This window comes from Anomaloglossus baeobatrachus, chromosome 2 (genome assembly GCF_048569485.1).
Source record: "Anomaloglossus baeobatrachus isolate aAnoBae1 chromosome 2, aAnoBae1.hap1, whole genome shotgun sequence".
Classification (NCBI taxonomy): domain Eukaryota; kingdom Metazoa; phylum Chordata; class Amphibia; order Anura; family Aromobatidae; genus Anomaloglossus; species Anomaloglossus baeobatrachus.
Window position 1 is genome coordinate 228,560,509 of NC_134354.1, and position 18,772 is coordinate 228,579,280.

An 18,772-nucleotide genomic window follows, 5' to 3' on the forward strand; every position below is an offset into this window, starting at 1 on the left:
GCTTCACACACAGCGATGTGTGCTGCCGCAGGAACGAGGAACAGCATCGTACCTGTCGCTGCAGCGGCATTATGGAAATGTCGGACCCTATACCGATGATACGATAACGACGCTTTTGCGCTCGTTAATCGTATCAAAAAGGATTTCCACACTACGATATCGACTGCAATGCCGTATGTGCGTCACTTTTGATTTGACCCCACCGACATCGCACCTGCGATGTCGTAGTGTGCAAAGCCCGCCTTAGGATCCAATCATGCAGCTATCGGCAGATGACATGAATGGACATGCAATTGGAAATACAACATTACTACTTTTTTTTAGTCTGCTTGAGGTTCATTCATCTTTAATATATAAAGTAGTGGTCTAAAAGCAAAGCAGTTTTCTCCTAACTTCCTATTTAGTCCTATAATCTAAACTATTTTCTAATATACTTTCTTTAAAATTAACTACAGTACCCTATCACTAACCGCTACTGTGTTTTTTTCTATGTCCTGTCTGATGGCGATTCGTTTGAGTACCCAAATGTATGCTGGGATATTCAAAGCATCATCAGGGGGCAGCGGCTCTGGTCACTGTCACAGACTCTGCCCCTCCCTAAAACAAAGCATCAACAGAGACGCTTGTTTCAGGGGCGGTATTTGTGTCCCTGAGGGTCTTCCTAGTACAGTGTCTCAATCCAGACCCCTCCCCTGTGCGCTGTTTCCCGTCCCCCGTGTGTTGTCTGCTCCATGCTTCTGATGTCAGAGTATGAAGTTTAGGATCACAGTGCAGATACATTTTATTGATGACTGCAAACTAATACTGAGATGTGGGAATGTCACCAAGGGTGGCCGGTAGCGCTAATTATTTTAGTTGGCGCTGCTCGCTGTATCAAGTGATGGGATGATTAGATACATGCAGGGCCAGATTAAGGTTGGTGGGGGCCCCTGGGCAGAAAATCTGGTGGGGGCCCAATAACGTTAACAATTTTAGCCGTAACAGTAGAGCACGCACTGTAGCATTTAGATATAAATACTGCACCTCAGTCTCACATTCCCCCTTCTCAGCATACTGTGCCCTCCTCCATACTGTGTCCTCACACTGACCACCTTGCTGCCCCTTCTCTATACTGCACCTCAGTCTCACATTCCCCCTCCTCAGCATACTGTGCCCTCACACTGGCCACCTTGCTGCCCCTTCTCTATACTGCCTATCTCCTTCATTATCCAGTCACTATACTGTACCTCCGTCTCACATTCCCCCTCCTCAGCATACTGTGCCCTCCATACTGTGCCCTCACACTGGTCACCATGCTGCCCCTTCTCTATACTGCTTATCCCCCACCACTACCCAGTCTCTATTCTATGCCCCTCACACTTTTCTTTCCCAATACTGTCTACTTACAATTTTCTCCCACCATACTGCTGCCTCACACTTTCCAATGGTGCCCCTTTGATAAATATGCAAATATGCCGCATGCCCCCCAAAGGTACGCCCCTGCACAGTGTACAGGAGAATACATGACTGGTACACGCAGGGCCGGCTCCAGGTTTTTGTGGGTCCTGGGCGAAAGAGTCTCAGTGGGCCCCATCCACACATAGACATGCACAGATACATACACATACAGGCATATGTATACATATATATTTAAAGAGAAATTCACAAAAACACATATAAACAGACATAAATCTAGACACAGTCATATACACTGACATACATAGATGACATACACAGATCATACACAGATACACATCATACATGCACACACAGACACATTTTTACATTTTTATATATATTTTTAATATTGGGAAGCCGGCAACAGTCTCATTCACCTCCCCGCTTGTCTCCATCCAACTCCTCCTGGGCATGTGTCTGTGCCACGCTGATTGGTGGCAGTCACTAACAGACATGGCCGCACATAGAGCACACTAACACAGATGTATATACACATCACATGAGAGGCTGGGGACATACACATTACTGGGGGGGCATAAATATTACTAAGGAAAGGGGTATGGAGCAATGGGGGGCATACAGCTCTAGAGGGGGGCAGTGGCTCTGAGGTGGGGAGACAAACAGCTCTGAGGTGGGGGGGGTGACATGCAGCTCTTAGGGTATACAGCTCTGGGGTGGAAGGGACATACAACTCTGGGGGTATAGTATTATGCAGCCTCAATATTCCTCCATATAGTATTATGCAGCCCCGATATGGCATTATGCAGCCCCCATATGGCATTATGCAGCCCCCATATGGCATTATGCAGCCCCCATATGGCATTATGCAGCCCCCATATGGCATTATGCAGCCCCCATATGGCATTATGCAGCCCCCATATGGCATTATGCAGCCCCTATATGGCACTATGCAGCCCCCATATGGCACTATGCAGCCCCCATATGGCACTATGCAGCCCCCATATGGCACTATGCAGCCCCCATATTACAATAAGCAGTCCTCATATAGTACAATGCAGACCCATATAGCAGTAGGCACCCTCATGTAGTATACAGCCCCCATATGGCACTATGCAGCCCCCATATGGCACTATGCAGCCCCCATATTACAATAAGCAGTCCTCATATAGTACAATGCAGACCCATATAGCAGTAGGCACCCTCATGTAGTATACAGCCCCCATATAGCACAATGCAGACCCATATAGCATTAGGCATCCTCATGTAGTACACAGCCCCTATATAGCACAGTGCAGACCCAGATAGCATTAGGCATCCTCACGTAGTACACAACCCCTATATAGCACAGTGCAGAGCCAATAGCATTAGGCATCCTCACATAGTACACAGCCCCTATATAGCACAGAGCAGACCAGATAATATTAAGCACCTTCACATAGTACACAGCCCCTATATAGCACAGTGCAGACCCTGATAGCATTAGGCATCCTCATGTAGTATACAGCCCCTATATAGCACAGTGCAGAGCCAGTTAGCATTAGGCACCCTCATGTAGTATACAGCCAGTATATAGCACAGTGCAGAGAACCAGATAGCAATAGGCATCCTCATTTAGTGTACAGCCGCCATATCATTTAATGTACCCCCATGGTCGTCTGGCCACAGTGATTGTACATACTCATTTCTCCTCGTTCCCCCGCTGCTCCGGTCTCCTCGGCGCGTCCATTGCTGTCGTTCGACCTATCAGCAGGCGCGCAGTGATGACGTCACCGAGCTCCGCTGCAGAGCTGTCAGAGCGCCAACAGAGACAGTGAGGAGAATCATGAGAGAGAGCCGCCCAATCTCATCATTGCTCTCAATTGTATCGGCAACTGCGATGCCGATACAATTGAAAGTGCGATCCTCGGCGGGGGGGAGGCTGGTGACAGCGCTAGCACTGGGCCCCCTGACTAGCGGTACTCCACTCCTGCCACCGCGATTGGGCCCCCCGGCAGCTCAGGGCCCCGGCATTTGACCGGGTTTACTGTGATACAGACACCAGATGTTATACAATATACACATTATATGTCATCTGATGTGTGTACACAGTATATCACACTGCTCTGTACACTGGATGTGGTATACCATGTACACAGTATATCACACTGCTCTGTACACTGGATGTGGTATACCATGTACACAGTATATCACACTGCTCTGTACACTGGATGTGGTATACCATGTACACAGTATATCACACTACTCTGTACACTGGATGTGATATACCATATACACAGTATATCACACTGCTCTGTACACTGGATGTGGTATCCCATGTACACAGTATATCACACTGCTCTGTACACTGGATGTGGTATACCATGTACACAGTATATCACACTACTCTGTACACTGGATGTGATATACCATATACACAGTATATCACACTACTCTGTACACTGGATGTGATATACCATATACACAGTATATCACACTGCTCTGTACACTGGATGTGGTATCCCATGTACACAGTATATCACACTGCTCTGTACACTGGATGTGGTATCCCATGTACACAGTATATCACACTACTCCGTACACTGGATGTGATATACCATGTACACAGTATATCACACTGCTCTGTACACTGGATGTGATATATAATGTACACAGTATATCACACTACTCTGTACACTGGATGTGATATATAATGTACACAGTATATCACACTACTCCGTACACTGGATGTGATATACCATGTACACAGTATATCACACTGCTCTGTACACTGGATGTGATATATAATGTACACAGTATATCACACTGCTCTGTACACTGGATGTGATATACCATGTACACAGTATATCACACTGCTCTGTACACTGGATGTGATATATAATGTACACAGTATATCACACTACTCCGTACACTGGATGTGATATACCATGTACACAGTATATCACACTGCTCTGTACACTGGATGTGATATATAATGTACACAGTATATCACACTACTCTGTACACTGGATGTGATATATACACAGATATACAATGCCCTGCACTGATCACACCTGGGCCTACAGGACCTCACATATTCTATATGTAATATGGGCCATATAGTGTAATGTGTGCTGCAGGCTCAGATGTGATCAGTGCAGGATTCTGTGTAGTGATGTCTCTGCTGAAGATCAGTGTGAGTTATTGCAGGGGAGGGATGAGGCTGAAGACCCGGCACTGACAGCCCGACCTGATCTGCAGCAGCTCACACTCCTGCAATAACTCACACTGGTCCTGCCGGCAGAGCTGCCGCTGACACTATGAAATCCCGTCCTGCTCCCTCCTCACTGCAGCCTCCTGCCCGGCACCATGATGGATGACGTCACTCACCATCATCCACCGAGGCCTCTGCTTCGGTCCTCCCACAAGCTCCTGTACGGCACGAAGAAGCAGCAGCGCGGTGACGTCATCCTTGCAGACTCAGCCCACACAGCATGCAGTGGGCGTGTCTGCAGCATAGTGATGGCCGGATTGAAATTCTCTTAAAGGTACAGTGTGGTCCTGAACCTTAATAAAATGGCGCTCACACTGATGGTGGTGGGGGCCCCCTCAGAAGCTCTTGTGGTGGGGGCCCCTGGGCTGAAGCCCCGCCTGCCCCGCCTATAATCCGGCCCTGGATACATGCACTGTATCACACAATGGAATTAGGTACACTGACTTTATCACGTGATGGGATTACATACACGGACTGTATGATGCAACGGGATTAGATACAAGGCTCAGCGTAGTATATCACACAGGATGGGATTACATACATGGCTCAGTTTAGTGTATCATATGGGATTAGATACAGTGCCCAGCAGAGTATATCACACAGGATGGGATTAGACACAGAGTATCAAGGCTCAGCAGACCATTTCACGCATGATGAAATTTGATGCACGGCTCAGCGGACCATCTCACAAATGATGGGATTAGATGCATGGTTCAGCAGACCATCTCACACATGATGGGATTAGATGCATGATTCAGTAGACCATTTCACACATGATGGGATTAGATGCATGATTCAGCAGACCATCTCACACATGATGGGATTAGATGCATGATTCAGCAGACCATTTCACACATGATGGGATTAGATGCATGATTCAGCAGACCATCTCATACATGATGGGATTAGATGCATGATTCAGCAGACCATCATCTCACACATGATGGTCTGCTGAATCATGCATCTAATCCCATCATGTATGAGATGGTCTGCTGAATCATGCATCTAATCCCATCATGTGTGAAATGGTCTGCTGAATCATGCATCTAATCCCATCATGTGTGAGATGGTCTGCTGAATCATGCATCTAATCCCATCATGTGTGAAATGGTCTACTGAATCATGCATCTAATCCCATCATGTGTGAAATGGTCTACTGAATCATGCATCTAATCCCATCATGTGTGAGATGGTCTGCTGAATCATGCATCTAATCCCATCATGTGTGAAATGGTCTACTGAATCATGCATCTAATCCCATCATGTGTGAGATGGTCTGCTGAATCATGCATCTAATCCCATCTCACACATGATGAAATTTGATGCATGGCTCAGCAGACCTTGTCACACATGATGGGATTAGATGCTTGGCTCAACAGACCATCTCACACATGAGGGGATTAAATATATATCTCAGCAGACAGTATCACACATGTGAAATTAGATGCACTGCTCAGCGGACACTTGATTGGTTTAGATGTATGGCTCTGCTCATTCAGTGTAACGTATCATTCCGTTGTCGGTAATGCAGGAACATCTAAATGAGGCTTTACTGTTGACTTTTGATGTTATTTGTGCATGCTGTAGTAAATCCACATTCAGGCGTCCCTGTACTCACAGATATCTGAGTGAGGCGTTATGCTGACTGAGCAGAGCAGAGTCAGTGTGCAGAGAATAAGAGGTGTGACATAAGAGGTGAGTACAGCATGGTAGCCCGTACAATACATGGCTACCAATGTGCGCTCAACGCTGTGGCCCAGGGCTCCCGTTAGAGCCGCATCGTGACCTGCACTCACCATCTCCAGATAAAAATAAGAATCACGATATTCCCTTTAAGCATATTAAAGAAACCTTTTGTTTTCACTTGGTACCTCGGAGAGCGCCATATCTACAAAACCAGGTCAATGCTTTCATATGTCGTCAATGAGGTACTGTTTTTTGCAGTTATTTATTATACTTACTGATAAGGCGGGAATATATTCAGCAGAACTTTACAGATATCATCACTGTCCAAACTGGGGCTCATAATCTAAATTAATTGCTTGAAAAAACTTATGTAGAGTCAAAAAGTTGCTTGGCTTTTTTTGCAATGTAAAAAAAAATAGATCTACCAACTGGAGGGCAGTGAGACACCCTTTTTCTATATATTCAAAATTTCTCATCATTATGTCTTTGAATTCTGGGAGGAAATGGAAGTACCCGGAGGAAACCCATGCAAACACTGGGAGATCATACAAACTCCTTGCAGATGTTGTGTTTTGTGGTTTTTGAACGAAAGACTCCAGTACTGGAAAGCAACAGTGCTAACCACTGAGCCATTATGCTACATTAATGAGGACCTGTCAATTGAGTGAAATACCTTGTCAAAATACTTAACCACCCCCTGATTCTGCCGCTCTTTCCATATTACACTGCACCACACCATTGCAGTGATATTTTACATTTCTTGTTTTCTGGAGCACGCTATGAAATCTCTACATTGTAGTCCATCTGGCTGTTTGTTCACGGTCTTTTCGGGGGGCATATGCTTCCTCCCAGATGCTGCCAATCGTACCTCAGCCTTTCCTGAGACTGATATTCTAGATAGATTGTCAGCATCTGGGAGGGATGAGAGTGCATGCCAATACAGAACAAACAACCAGTTGGACTGCAAAGTAGAGATTTCACATAGTGCGCTCTAGATCAAACAAATATGAATATGTCTACAATGGAGAGACGCAGATCCAAACGGCAAAAAGCGACAGAATCAGGGATCTTTACAAGATAATATAACTTTTAGAGCAACTGACAATTCCTCTTTAATGCAGTGTATGTGCCTCTTATATGTTCTTTCATGCTTTCTGTGTTTTATTTATAAGGTGCAAGCACTAATCCTACCACTTACATAACTTCTGTAAATTGCGTTTTCTACTTTTTACTCATTTTGTATATGGCACCTGCACTGACCCACCTTGATGAATGGTAGGCACATGAAGCATGCACATTATCTTAAGTGACATCTGAGAATAAGTGAAGGACTATAGACGTTGTCAGGTTAGTGTCACACAATACCTGCCTTTCACTATATGTGACATCTTGTAGTGATGGTCAGATGAACTTCCGGGGTTCCACCACAATAGCACTCACCACAGAGGTGGGGGTAGTGCTGTGACGTAGGCAGCAGCTGGCTTTTAAACAGATGGGCACAGAGCACGGCCTGGGGCTGTATGTTAAACTTGTGCAAATGAGAGTTGAGAGAGGGGGCAGAGAGGTGGAGGGATAGAGTGGGAATCAATGATGTTGTAATGGATGCTTAATGCACAATTTCACATCCCTTCCTAACAGGCAAACCCTCCGAGGTCAGGCTCGCTCACACCACTGTATAAATTGGACAAGTGCTATTCAATTTCTTTATCTGATAATCCTCAAACCATTGTTATTCTATGGGGCAGTGTTGATCATCGATTTTTTTGACTGACAAAATCTTTGAAAAAAATTGGAGCATGTTGCAATTTCGATCCGAAATCGGATGGGTGCAATATAAAAATCTGATGCCATACGCAGCCACAGTATAGCATTTATATAGATTTTTACCGATACATGGCAATTCTGTAACATAGGAGATTATAAATGGTCCTGTAAATGATTAATAGCTGTGGAGTAAAAAAATATTTTTTCATAGCTTGATCACTTGTCATCTCTATCAACTGCTTTTCAGGAATACGTGGTCATGCTGGGTGATGTAGTGAGTTGCACCTTAGGTCTATATATTTGTGTACACTGCCATAACTCATGGGCATGTTGGCACAATCTCAGCGGATATTTACCATTGTACACTATGTTAATACCTTTATTTTCTTTTGAAGCAGATCTGTTCTGCGGAGGTGAAAGAAGGCTCGCCCACCCTACATCCTGAGCAACAGAATGAAGTCCCACCCTGGCTTATGGATATCTGGTGTCCTATTCCTTCTCCATTTGGTCTGCGCTATTAAAGTTCCTCAGGACCGTAAGTGAAAGGGAAGGGGGCTGTGATGTCTCCCATAATGTGTTACTTATTATCTTTGTTGGTAGATTTGCTTTGAGGGAATGTAGCATTTTTTAATTGGCTATCTATAATCATAGTCATTCATGTTCATGGATCCATGACCAATCCGTTACCTGTCCTGTCTTAAAGGAGACATGAAGCAATCCACATTGTGCAGATGGTACTCTTCAGGGTTTAAGAAGCAGCTGTGTCTCTTAGCACCCACCACTGCCCCCATACAATAGCTCAATGACCCTGTCACGTGTGGGCTCCATTGGTGACAGGGGACGAGCGCACACACAATGAGGACTCGCTCTGTCCGGCATTGCAGGTGGTAGGGAGCAGCTGCCTTTTTCTGGCGATACAATGTAAGATAAACTAAAGTTTATGCTTGTCACCCTGCCCTTCACTAGACGAGGAGGCAGGATCTCTAGACATCTTGAGTGTCCGGCTAGACAGTACAAGCAGACGTGAACCTGAGAACATCTCAGAGGTTGTACAATGAGAAGGGCAGTGTAAAAAATACATAGCACAAGTCATCAGCCCCTTACAAGAGATCCTCCGCACTCGTGTTCCCTCTTGTTACTAATTACAGAAGATACTTTTTCAGACCTTGGTTTTTAAGTGTTCACGTGTTTTATTTATAGTCCAAATGCAATGATTGGCTCAAATATATTTGTAAAACTGCAAAAAAAGAGACACTAAATTATTAAAATAATAAAGAACCAACCTATCGCACCCCTGATACATGCTGGTGTATAAAGAGAATTTAGTGATATTTGAGTTTCTGCTAATTTTCCTTTTCTAAATCTGCATGATGGAGCATGACGATCCACCCCATTCTCTGTATAAATATATTAAAGGGAACACGTCAATAGATTAATCTACCCGAACCAGGGGCATCGTGAAGCAGAGCCTGGAAGGGTTCAGCCAGGTATGTTCCACTTTTGAGACGCCAATATAATATGAAGCAAATTGGAGACTTTAAAGAGAGACCTGACTAGTCCGGCACCACACCTGGCTGGCTTTTTCCCACCACACTTCATCTGTCAATCACCTGGAGCCAGAGAAGTCATCAAGGGATGTTTAAGGAATGATCAGTTCTCCCCATATAGTCCTCTGATGGCTTTTCAAACCCTGTTTCTCGTAAACACTACATTGTTGCATAGGAAGACATATTAATCGTGTAGCCAGGCTGTAATTCAATCTGCCCTTGGTACAGACATCATGAATCTAATGCTCTTTCCCTTTATTACTACCATTACTAAGGGGCACTTTGCACACAACGACATCGCAAGCCGATGCTTGCGATGCCGAGCGCGATAGTCCCCGCCCCCGTCGCAGCTGCGATATCATGGTGATAGCTGCCGTAGCGAACATTATCGTTACGGCAGCTTCACATGCACTCACCTGCCCTGCGACATCGCTCTGGCCGGCAAACCACCTCCTTATTAAAGGGGCGGGTCGTGCGGCGTCACAGCGACGTCACACGGCAGGCGGCCAATAGAAGCGGAGGGGCAGAGCTGAGCGGGACGTAAACATCCCGCCCACCTTCGTCCTTCCGCATAGCCGGCGTGAGCCGTAGGACGCAGGTAAGGTGATGTTCCTCGCTCCTGCGGCTTCACACACAGCGATGTGTGCTGCCGCAGGAACGAGGAACAACATCATAACATCGGACCTTCCGAAATTTTGGAAATGACCGACGCTACACCGATGATACGATTTGGACGTTTTTGCACTCCTTAATCGTATCAAAAAGGATTTACACACTACGATATCGACGCCGGATGTGCGTCACTTTCGATTTGACCCCACCGACATCGCAGCTGCGATGTCGTAGTGTGCAAAGTGCCACTTAGTCCGGTGTTATGTACCTGAATATGTATTTATTATTAGGTATAGTTATAATTTTTACCAGGAAGATCACTGCTATGCCATTATCACTGCTAATAAACATAGATCTACTTCATCCCGGTAACCATGCCTAATACTAATGTCATATAAGTCTTTAAAATTTAAAACTGTGTATTGTCTTGTGCATAGAGGACATTGCAGAAGAGACTATATGTATTGAGACTGTAGAGTCTTCACATTAGTTTACATCTAGTTTCCTTTTGTTTTTTGTTTGTTAAATGTCATTTTCTGTTTGCTAACTTTGTCTCTTCTTTAACTTCCCATTTGCTCTCATGGAAACTAACAGCAACCATTGAACGAGACCGTAAGTTATATTCATCAGTGTGATATTCTGCTGACTTTAAAGCCCCTATACACATTAGATTAAAATCAGTCAAAATTGTAATTTGTATTGGGGCCTCTCGAATCTCCCTTGGCTGATGATATCATTGGAGAAAAGGATAGGCAAGTTGAATTAGTAAACCACCACCAGAGTAGTCTTGTAGTAGTTAACTCCATTTTTGCCTTTGACATCTTTTGAACGATTGGATAAGACTAATGTTCAAGTGTATGGCTGAGTCAGGAGAGATAGCTGATGGCATATGTGTGCTAGAACCATTGGATATAAAAAGACTAGACATCCCTGTAAAGTGCCAGGTTTTTGATATGTAAACAAAATCATACCAAGAAGAACCATTTCAGAACCTTTTTCATCTTTAATGTCATCCATATCTGTACAATTCAGTTGAAAAATAAACTGAAATTTCCAGGTGTGAATAGAAATATAAAGAACTGAAATATGTTGGTTGCATTAATATGCACACCTTTGAATACTTTGTTGAAGTATTCTTTGAATTTTTGACAGCATTCAGTCTTTTTGGGTTGGAGACCACTATTCCTTCCAGTAGCGCCAAAATCTGTCAGATTGTGAGGACATCTCCTGTGTACAGCGCCCACTTCAGGTCACCCAGAGATCTTCAATTGGACTTCTGTCTGGCCATTCAATAACTTTGATCTTCAGGCGAAGCCATTCTTTTGTTGATTTGGAGGATCGTTGTGCTGAAAGGTGAAATTCCTCTTCAGCTTTTTTAGCAGAGGCCTAAAGGTCTTGAGGCAAAATTGACTGAAATTGGTTCATAATTATTCCCACCTTGACTAAATCCCCAGTTCCAGCTGCCAAAATACAGCTCTAAAGCGTAATGTGGCCTCCACCATGTTTAGTTTGGAAGAATAGCGCTGCAGGATTGCTCATAGAGACTCTTACCACAGTGTCAACACACAACTGTAATGGTTTAGTCCCAAGTTTATGTTTCATTTGCAACATATTTTATTACCTATTGTTAAATCCACATTTTCACCAAACTTATTTCAGTTTACAAAATCAGTCCTCCTTAATGGGTGTCAGATATCCCTTTCAAAGTAAACAACGGTCCTTGAAGGGGAACTTGCACCAAGAAAAGCTATATTTTTTTAAAGGGAATTTGTCACCAGTAGTGATGGGTGGACCTGGAGTGTAAAACTCTGGATCCGCAGTTTCAAAAGTATCCGGTGCCCAGTAGTGCAGGATGCAATGTTGGAGCAGTTACTGTTGTGCTTGCAGTGAATGGAACGTTTGGGGAGTAAAAGTTAAAACTAGTGTTTTACGTGGCGGAGTGGACTTTGAGCGGCGCTGTGGGAGGGGCCGGAAGAATTTTTTTTATTTTTTTTTTTTTAAGTCCTGTTAGTCCCGTCGATTCTGGATGTCTGCGAATTCGCCCATCAGTAATCACCAGGTTTGTGCTACCCCATCTGAGAGCAGCATACTGTAGAGATAGAGATCCTGATTCCAACAATGTGTTACTTACTGAGCTGTTTGCTGACATTTTTATAACATCAATGTTTTCTTTGCTGTAGAGCTAGCAATTATACAGAGCTCATGAATATGCTGGACTACCTGACAGCACGCCAAATACTCCTCTAATGATAATCTACTACTGATTTAACAGTGATTTTATCAAAACTACACTAAGCAGCCCAATAAGTGAAACACTGCTGGATTCAGGATCTCCGGTCCTACAGTATACTGCTCTCAGATTAGGTGGCAAAAACCTGGTGACAGATTCCCTTGAAAATCTAAAAATCCATGGACTAGTTTTGGTGTGAAAACTTTCACGTTCAAATGCACAGGAGGTGATTTGCGCAAAATGAGCGGTGCGGGATAGTTTTAGCAGCTAGCTCTGCCCCAACTGAATAGATTGACAGCGTGGCTTTGTTCAGAGAATGCACATATATTTTGCCAATCGGAGTAGGAGACCATATCCATTCAACTAAGGCAAGCGCTATCAATGCAGCAGGAGTAATGCTAGTCGGCTATGGAAATATCTGATGAAGCGCTGGGATAGAGATAATCCTATAAAAAAGGGAAAGGTACACAAATTACTGTAGTGATTCAGAGCCAGTTAAGCCAATAATGAATGCTGCTATCAGCAAATCTCTACCTAGATGACTTGGCTCCTGTGAGATGTCCAGACGTGCAATAATCGGGCATCACCAGAAGAGTTAATAGTCACTGTTCTGGCTAACTACTGTATTTGCACGTTCCGAGATGTGATCCCAGTGGTGCACGTTTAAAATGGAGATCAGTAGAATGACACTTTCTCTTTTCTGTCCCATAGTGTATCAGCCTCCAACCATCACCAAGGAATCTGAAAAGAATTATATTGTTGACCCACGCGATAACATCAACATTGAGTGTGAGGCTACAGGAAACCCATATCCAACGTAAGTAGTCTCCAAAATGACACAACAATAGTATAACAGCTGTGATTAGATTGTTATAGCCAATATTTACCATTTTGATATTTGGGCTTTCTTCCCATAGATTTACATGGACGCGGAACGGGAAATTTTATAACGTAGCCAAAGATCCAAAAGTCTCATTCCGCAGGCGGACTGGGACCCTTGTCATAGACATTTACGGAGGTGGTCGTCCTGAGGATTACGAAGGGGAGTATCAGTGTTTTGCTCGCAATCGACATGGAACAGCCCTCTCGAATAAGATTTTACTGCAAGTATCAAGTAAGTATCTAGGAGGTCAAAGATCGTTGGCCAATACAGTACATGAGGAGGGTTCTATTCCGTTATGCCTACTTGTAGGATATGTGTTTGTATGTATTTTTGCTATTTAATTTTGGTTCAAAATCCCCAAGAGAAATTGTCTGTGTTAGGCCACTGCACATAGTGAGTATTAGGTGAGTTTTTTACCTCGGGATTTGTAAAAATACACCAGGAGTGGTTACAAAAATGCAGTACCCGGTGCCCTTATTTCTATCATACTTTTCTTCTGATTGTTCAGCCCCTGATTTTGGCTACAAATACTGAGGTGAAAAAACCTCACCAAATACTCACCGTGTGCACGTGGCCTTACAGATTTCATTCTAATATATTGTAGCTGTGAAATACGCTGTGGAAATAAGTGACAGATCCACAACATACGTGACAATACATGCATTGCTTTTCTTCTACTACATCTTACTATATTTTCTGCAGGTTTACAGCATGAAATTGTCTGAACTGATTCTGAATTATAAATAATTTTAAGGGGTTGTCCGAATTTGAAAAAAATGCATGCGTTTTACCAAAAGAGTGCCACCTATCCTCTGTGTGTGGAATTGCAGCTTAGCCCTAGTCACTACAATGGAGCTCAACAGCAATAATATGTTTTTGAAAGCTATTTTTTCTAAGTGTGTAAAACATCTCCTGAGATGGTTCTCTGTTGTCCGTCAGATACGGGAGTGATGCATTCTATCTTTTGGAAAAGATAACCATGATTTTACATTGAAACGATACTTGATGGGATCTGTAAATGTTTTGTATTTTTTTCCCTCAAACTCTATTGCACAGGATCCCCATTGTGGCCAAAGGAAAACCTGGATCCCGTTGTTGTCAATGAGGGATCTTCCTACATTCTTCAGTGCAACCCCCCACCGAGTCTTCCCCCTCCGGTCATATTCTGGATGAGCAGCTGTAAGTGGGAGATAATGCTGCGCTATGTTACATATGTGAAGATCTAGTCTTTTCCGAAAAGATGATCCTATCTACCCTCTTTGTTCTTTATGCAGCAATGGAGCCGATTGCACAGAACAGACGTGTGTCTCAGGGCTTGAACGGGGATCTGTACTTCTCTAATGTCCTGCGTGAAGATGCACAGACAGATTATAGCTGCAATGCTCGTTCTCATTTTACACATACCATCCAACAGAAGAACGCCTACACGCTTAAAGTGCAGACCAGTAAGTGGACCCTCATTGAAATGTTTTTCTCCTGCAGCTTACAGTGTCAGAACATGGTGATCGGTCCCATGGGGTCTTCCACCATTGCTCCGCAGTATAGGAGTTATCTTACCTTATGAAGCCACATAATAATGTAGCGAATAATGAAGTGTTTATTTCCCTATGTGTATGTGCACACATCGCATTTTTCAGGTGTATTCTGGGTGGAAGCGCTGGAAAAGCTCCCCATAGAATGAACATGGTGCACAGCAATATCAGAATGACATTGCTGTGCACATGTTCTGTCACGTCTTTTAACCCTGTCAGGGTTCAGAAATTCTGAAGCGAATAAAAGAAGGGACACGCTCATTCTTGTTAACAGTATAGAGTGAAAGACTCCAACGGCGGAGCCACCGCAGGAATGGCAGCATAGCCGTATCAGGTATATGTTCCTGAAATGGTTTCTTCTGGGGAAACCATGACTTTTTCAAGCAGAAACCGCTCGAGGAAGCAATCATGTTTTGGGGAGATTTTTCAGGAGGTTTTCTGTTCCTACAGTCTTTTTGAAGAGTTTTGGAAGATTTTTTTTTTTCTCCCTGAAGCGCTTTTGATTGGACAATTCTTCATTTGGAGAGATTTCTATCAAAATCCGCTTTAAGACGTGACATGTACTTTCTTTATTCCAACAGGTGTTTTTCAAAACCTCTTCAGGAAGATAAAAAAGCTCATAAAACTTCTCACATGAAAATCTTATTAGATTACCCATGGAAATTAATTTTATGGCGTTTTCTAAGGGATTTGAAGCATTGTTTTTTCTATAAACAAGGATTTTACTGTAGTGGAATTTATAAGCGGACACATACACAGGCAAAGGCCCCTGTGCAAGAACAATATATGGCCCCTATGCAATCCCATAGTTCACTATTATGCTCAATTTCACCTGTTTTAGGGGTAGAAGTCAGCCCACTTACCTCTTGGGTCCATAATGGTATGTCCATCGCTGGTATACCCTAAGTAAAAAGTCAAAAACAGACTGAAAAAAATTATCAATGTATACAAATCCATATGTATTCACCACAATAGAAAATCATCCTGAGAAAACTCTAAGGTGAACAAATACACAACAAAGTGATACCTTATTGAACACCATGTCCGTGAGGTCAAACTCTGAATCTTTCCCTGGACCTAGTGTAGCTTACATATCCGTTCTTACAATAGTCTATAGTACAACTCCTTACACATTGGAGTTTGCACAGATCCACAGTACAATGTACAGCAGGATAGGTTTTACAAGTCTATCCTAGTAACAGACCTTACATGACATGCAGCATCTACAGAATGATTGCCTGCTGCTGCTATTTGTTCATTCTGCATCCTTCTGCCCAGTGTGACCTGTTTGCTTGGACTATTATAACATGGCTGTAGCACTCGCAGTTCTTTTCCGTCTTCTGATGCAGTTTGTTTGAACTTGCCTTGCATTTGCTTGATGATGTATACTTTTCTGCTATTTTGCTGTCATTTTACCTGTATCCATCACAACATCCTTTTCTCACATCACCCTTCTTTTATTTTATGTCTTTTTCCATTTTTTTTATTTACATTAAAGGGACACATCCATTTACTGAATTTTAGTTAGGTCCATATATCCATTATATTGTTGTGGACAAGTGTATATTTCCGTATGGGTAACTCTGGGCTGTGCTATCAAGCTTAGATATTAGGATCCCTGGTGGTCCAGGGTAGTGAAGAGGTTAATGTCATTGTCTACATGTCTTTCGATCTAGAGCAGTGAAGGAGTTATTGTCTTTGTACCAGGGCACTGAAGAGGTTAATGACAATTCCTGGTGGCCTAGGGCAGTGAATGGGTTAGTTTGGTTAGTTAGTCCCTGGTGATCTAAGGTAATCAGATAATTAATTTTACGATCTATGGCAGAGGGAAGAGGAACTGTTAATGCTGTATACCTGCAGTCAAGTGGGTTAGGTTATGTGCACACTGTGTCTATACCATCAAACAGATGTATAAAGTGGGAGGATAGGTAGAACTGTGCAGCTATATCGGCTTTCTTTATAATTACCAGGGCGATTCTGAAGAAATGAGCTCAAGGAATGTGCACAGGGCTGACCTTCCATAACTGTGGATAGCTTCTGAGCTCGGCTGCCACATGCAGCTACGCAGCATACAGGTCACAGCATCTGTGTATATTTCTCTGGGAGAAGCCTCATGGGAGTCTTTGATGTTTCTGTCCCATAACAACACCATATATTGATTGATATTTCATTATACCCTGTAGATTTTGTATTTTACAGAATTATCACACCACACAGACAGAACGTTTGGAGCCATCGGTGGTAAATTAGGAACTTATGGACTTTCCTGGTATTAGTAGATCAGAACTCTAAGCATTGCATGTTGAGCAGCTGAAATGATGAAAATATGCTGCTTTTGTGGTTTCTGGCATAGATTTTCAGTTTATTCTTGCATTGATAGGCCCAAGAATCGACCCTATTGTCAGTCAAAAGGTGTAATCCTCAGCTTTTCTACGCAGAATCTTCGAGAAATGATTAGTATGCTCCTGTTTTTTGCCATAGCTCCAAATATATGTATAGAGAATCCTCAATCACATGCATAGGGTGAAGGTTGTTGAGATGTTTATTTGGATTTGGTGTAGAATGCATATCAAATCTGACCCATGGAAACCTAACCTTAGAAATCATCTTTACATGCACGATCCCTAAAACCTTTCATTTACGCATGTTCTTCATTTTGTCTTGTCCAATTTTTGAGTCACTTTTCCTAAGCTGCATGCTTTCAGCCCATGTGTTCATTCCCAGCATTTGTGTCTTGTCTGGTCTTTTACTAATGCTTCATCTTCACTCTATACTCTGACTCTCTCGTCTTACTGACTTCTCCAATGTATATTGCCCTGGGGCTCTCACCCTATCTTGTTTATTACAGAGAATTCCCGTAATGATTCTGCAGTACATTCCACAGTGAACCTCACTATTATGTACCATGGTGAGTTTTTGGGGTCTCCAGACCTTCATCCTACCTCACCTTCTAGCTAACCACTCTCACTATATTCATAACAAGCCCCAAAAATTAAAAACCTGAGTCTTATGTGCTTCTTAATAAGAATTAGAAGCCTTGTAAATCACTTTATCGAAGCATTGCCCAACACTGGTTGTATCACACTACATTTCCAGTGTGTGTAAAGACACTGAAACAGAAAAGCATGTTTGCCTCTAGGAAATAAATATTACCTAAGCTTTAAATCCCAAATTTTAATATTGGCAAGATGTGCTTTACTCATGCTATATCTTTTCCTTGTCTTTCCCATTTTGCTGTTGCTATTTTGCTGTTTGTAACCAAAGCTGGCTTTGCGCTTTTGACTTCTTGACCATCGCAGTTTTAGGCAGCAGGATTCACATTGTTGTTTTTTATATAGAGTAAATACACAATTAGTAACATAAAACTTAGAAGTGGGTCTGTCTTTAAAGAGCAGCTGTTAGTTGCTCAAAAAAATGGAGTAAAATATATTGTAAAAAGTACCAGAGATCACTGTTTGGGTCCCTTTTTCTGTTTTGCGTTGTCACTTCATTGCGAAGATTTTCACCTTTATTGCTTTTGAAGCGCACTATGTGAAATCTCTGCTTGCAGTCCAACTGGGCTTTTCAGAGTATTATTGTAGGGGCTTGTTCAATCACGCCTTCCTTCCAGACACTGTCAATTGTAGCCGATCTAGCAGTGTAGCAGTCTTACATGCTACCGAGCTGAGATTAACAGCATTCGGAGGGAAGGGTGAAAGTGCAGAGATTTCACATACTGCCCTCCAAAAGCAATACATTTGAATGTCTTTGCAGTGACGTAACAGAGTGCAAAGTGGAAAAAGGCAGCAAAATCAGAGAGCTTAGGGATTATTAGAATGTGTTTTTATGAAAAAAAATTTTTTTTTGAGCAAGTGACAGATCCTTTTAAAA

At 42.9% G+C, this 18,772-nt stretch overlaps 1 protein-coding gene across 14 annotated transcripts in view; it reads left to right on the forward strand.

Moving 5' to 3' along the window:
• Positions 1 to 18,772, forward strand: part of NFASC (neurofascin) — a 209,810-nt gene that overhangs the window by 72,428 nt on the left and 118,610 nt on the right. For 9 of the 14 annotated variants that reach the window (XM_075335668.1, XM_075335673.1, XM_075335662.1 and 6 more), the window contains exons 3-8: positions 8,494 to 8,633; positions 10,852 to 10,869; positions 13,199 to 13,304; positions 13,405 to 13,601; positions 14,427 to 14,549; positions 14,645 to 14,815. In XM_075335668.1, the coding sequence (XP_075191783.1) occupies positions 8,552 to 8,633; positions 10,852 to 10,869; positions 13,199 to 13,304; positions 13,405 to 13,601; positions 14,427 to 14,549; positions 14,645 to 14,815 (697 nt within the window). In that variant the 5' untranslated portion in view covers positions 8,494 to 8,551. The remainder of the gene's footprint in view (positions 1 to 8,493; positions 8,634 to 10,851; positions 10,870 to 13,198; positions 13,305 to 13,404; positions 13,602 to 14,426; positions 14,550 to 14,644; positions 14,816 to 18,772) is intronic. The other 5 variants (XM_075335665.1, XM_075335667.1, XM_075335675.1 and 2 more) reach the window with 2 other exon arrangements.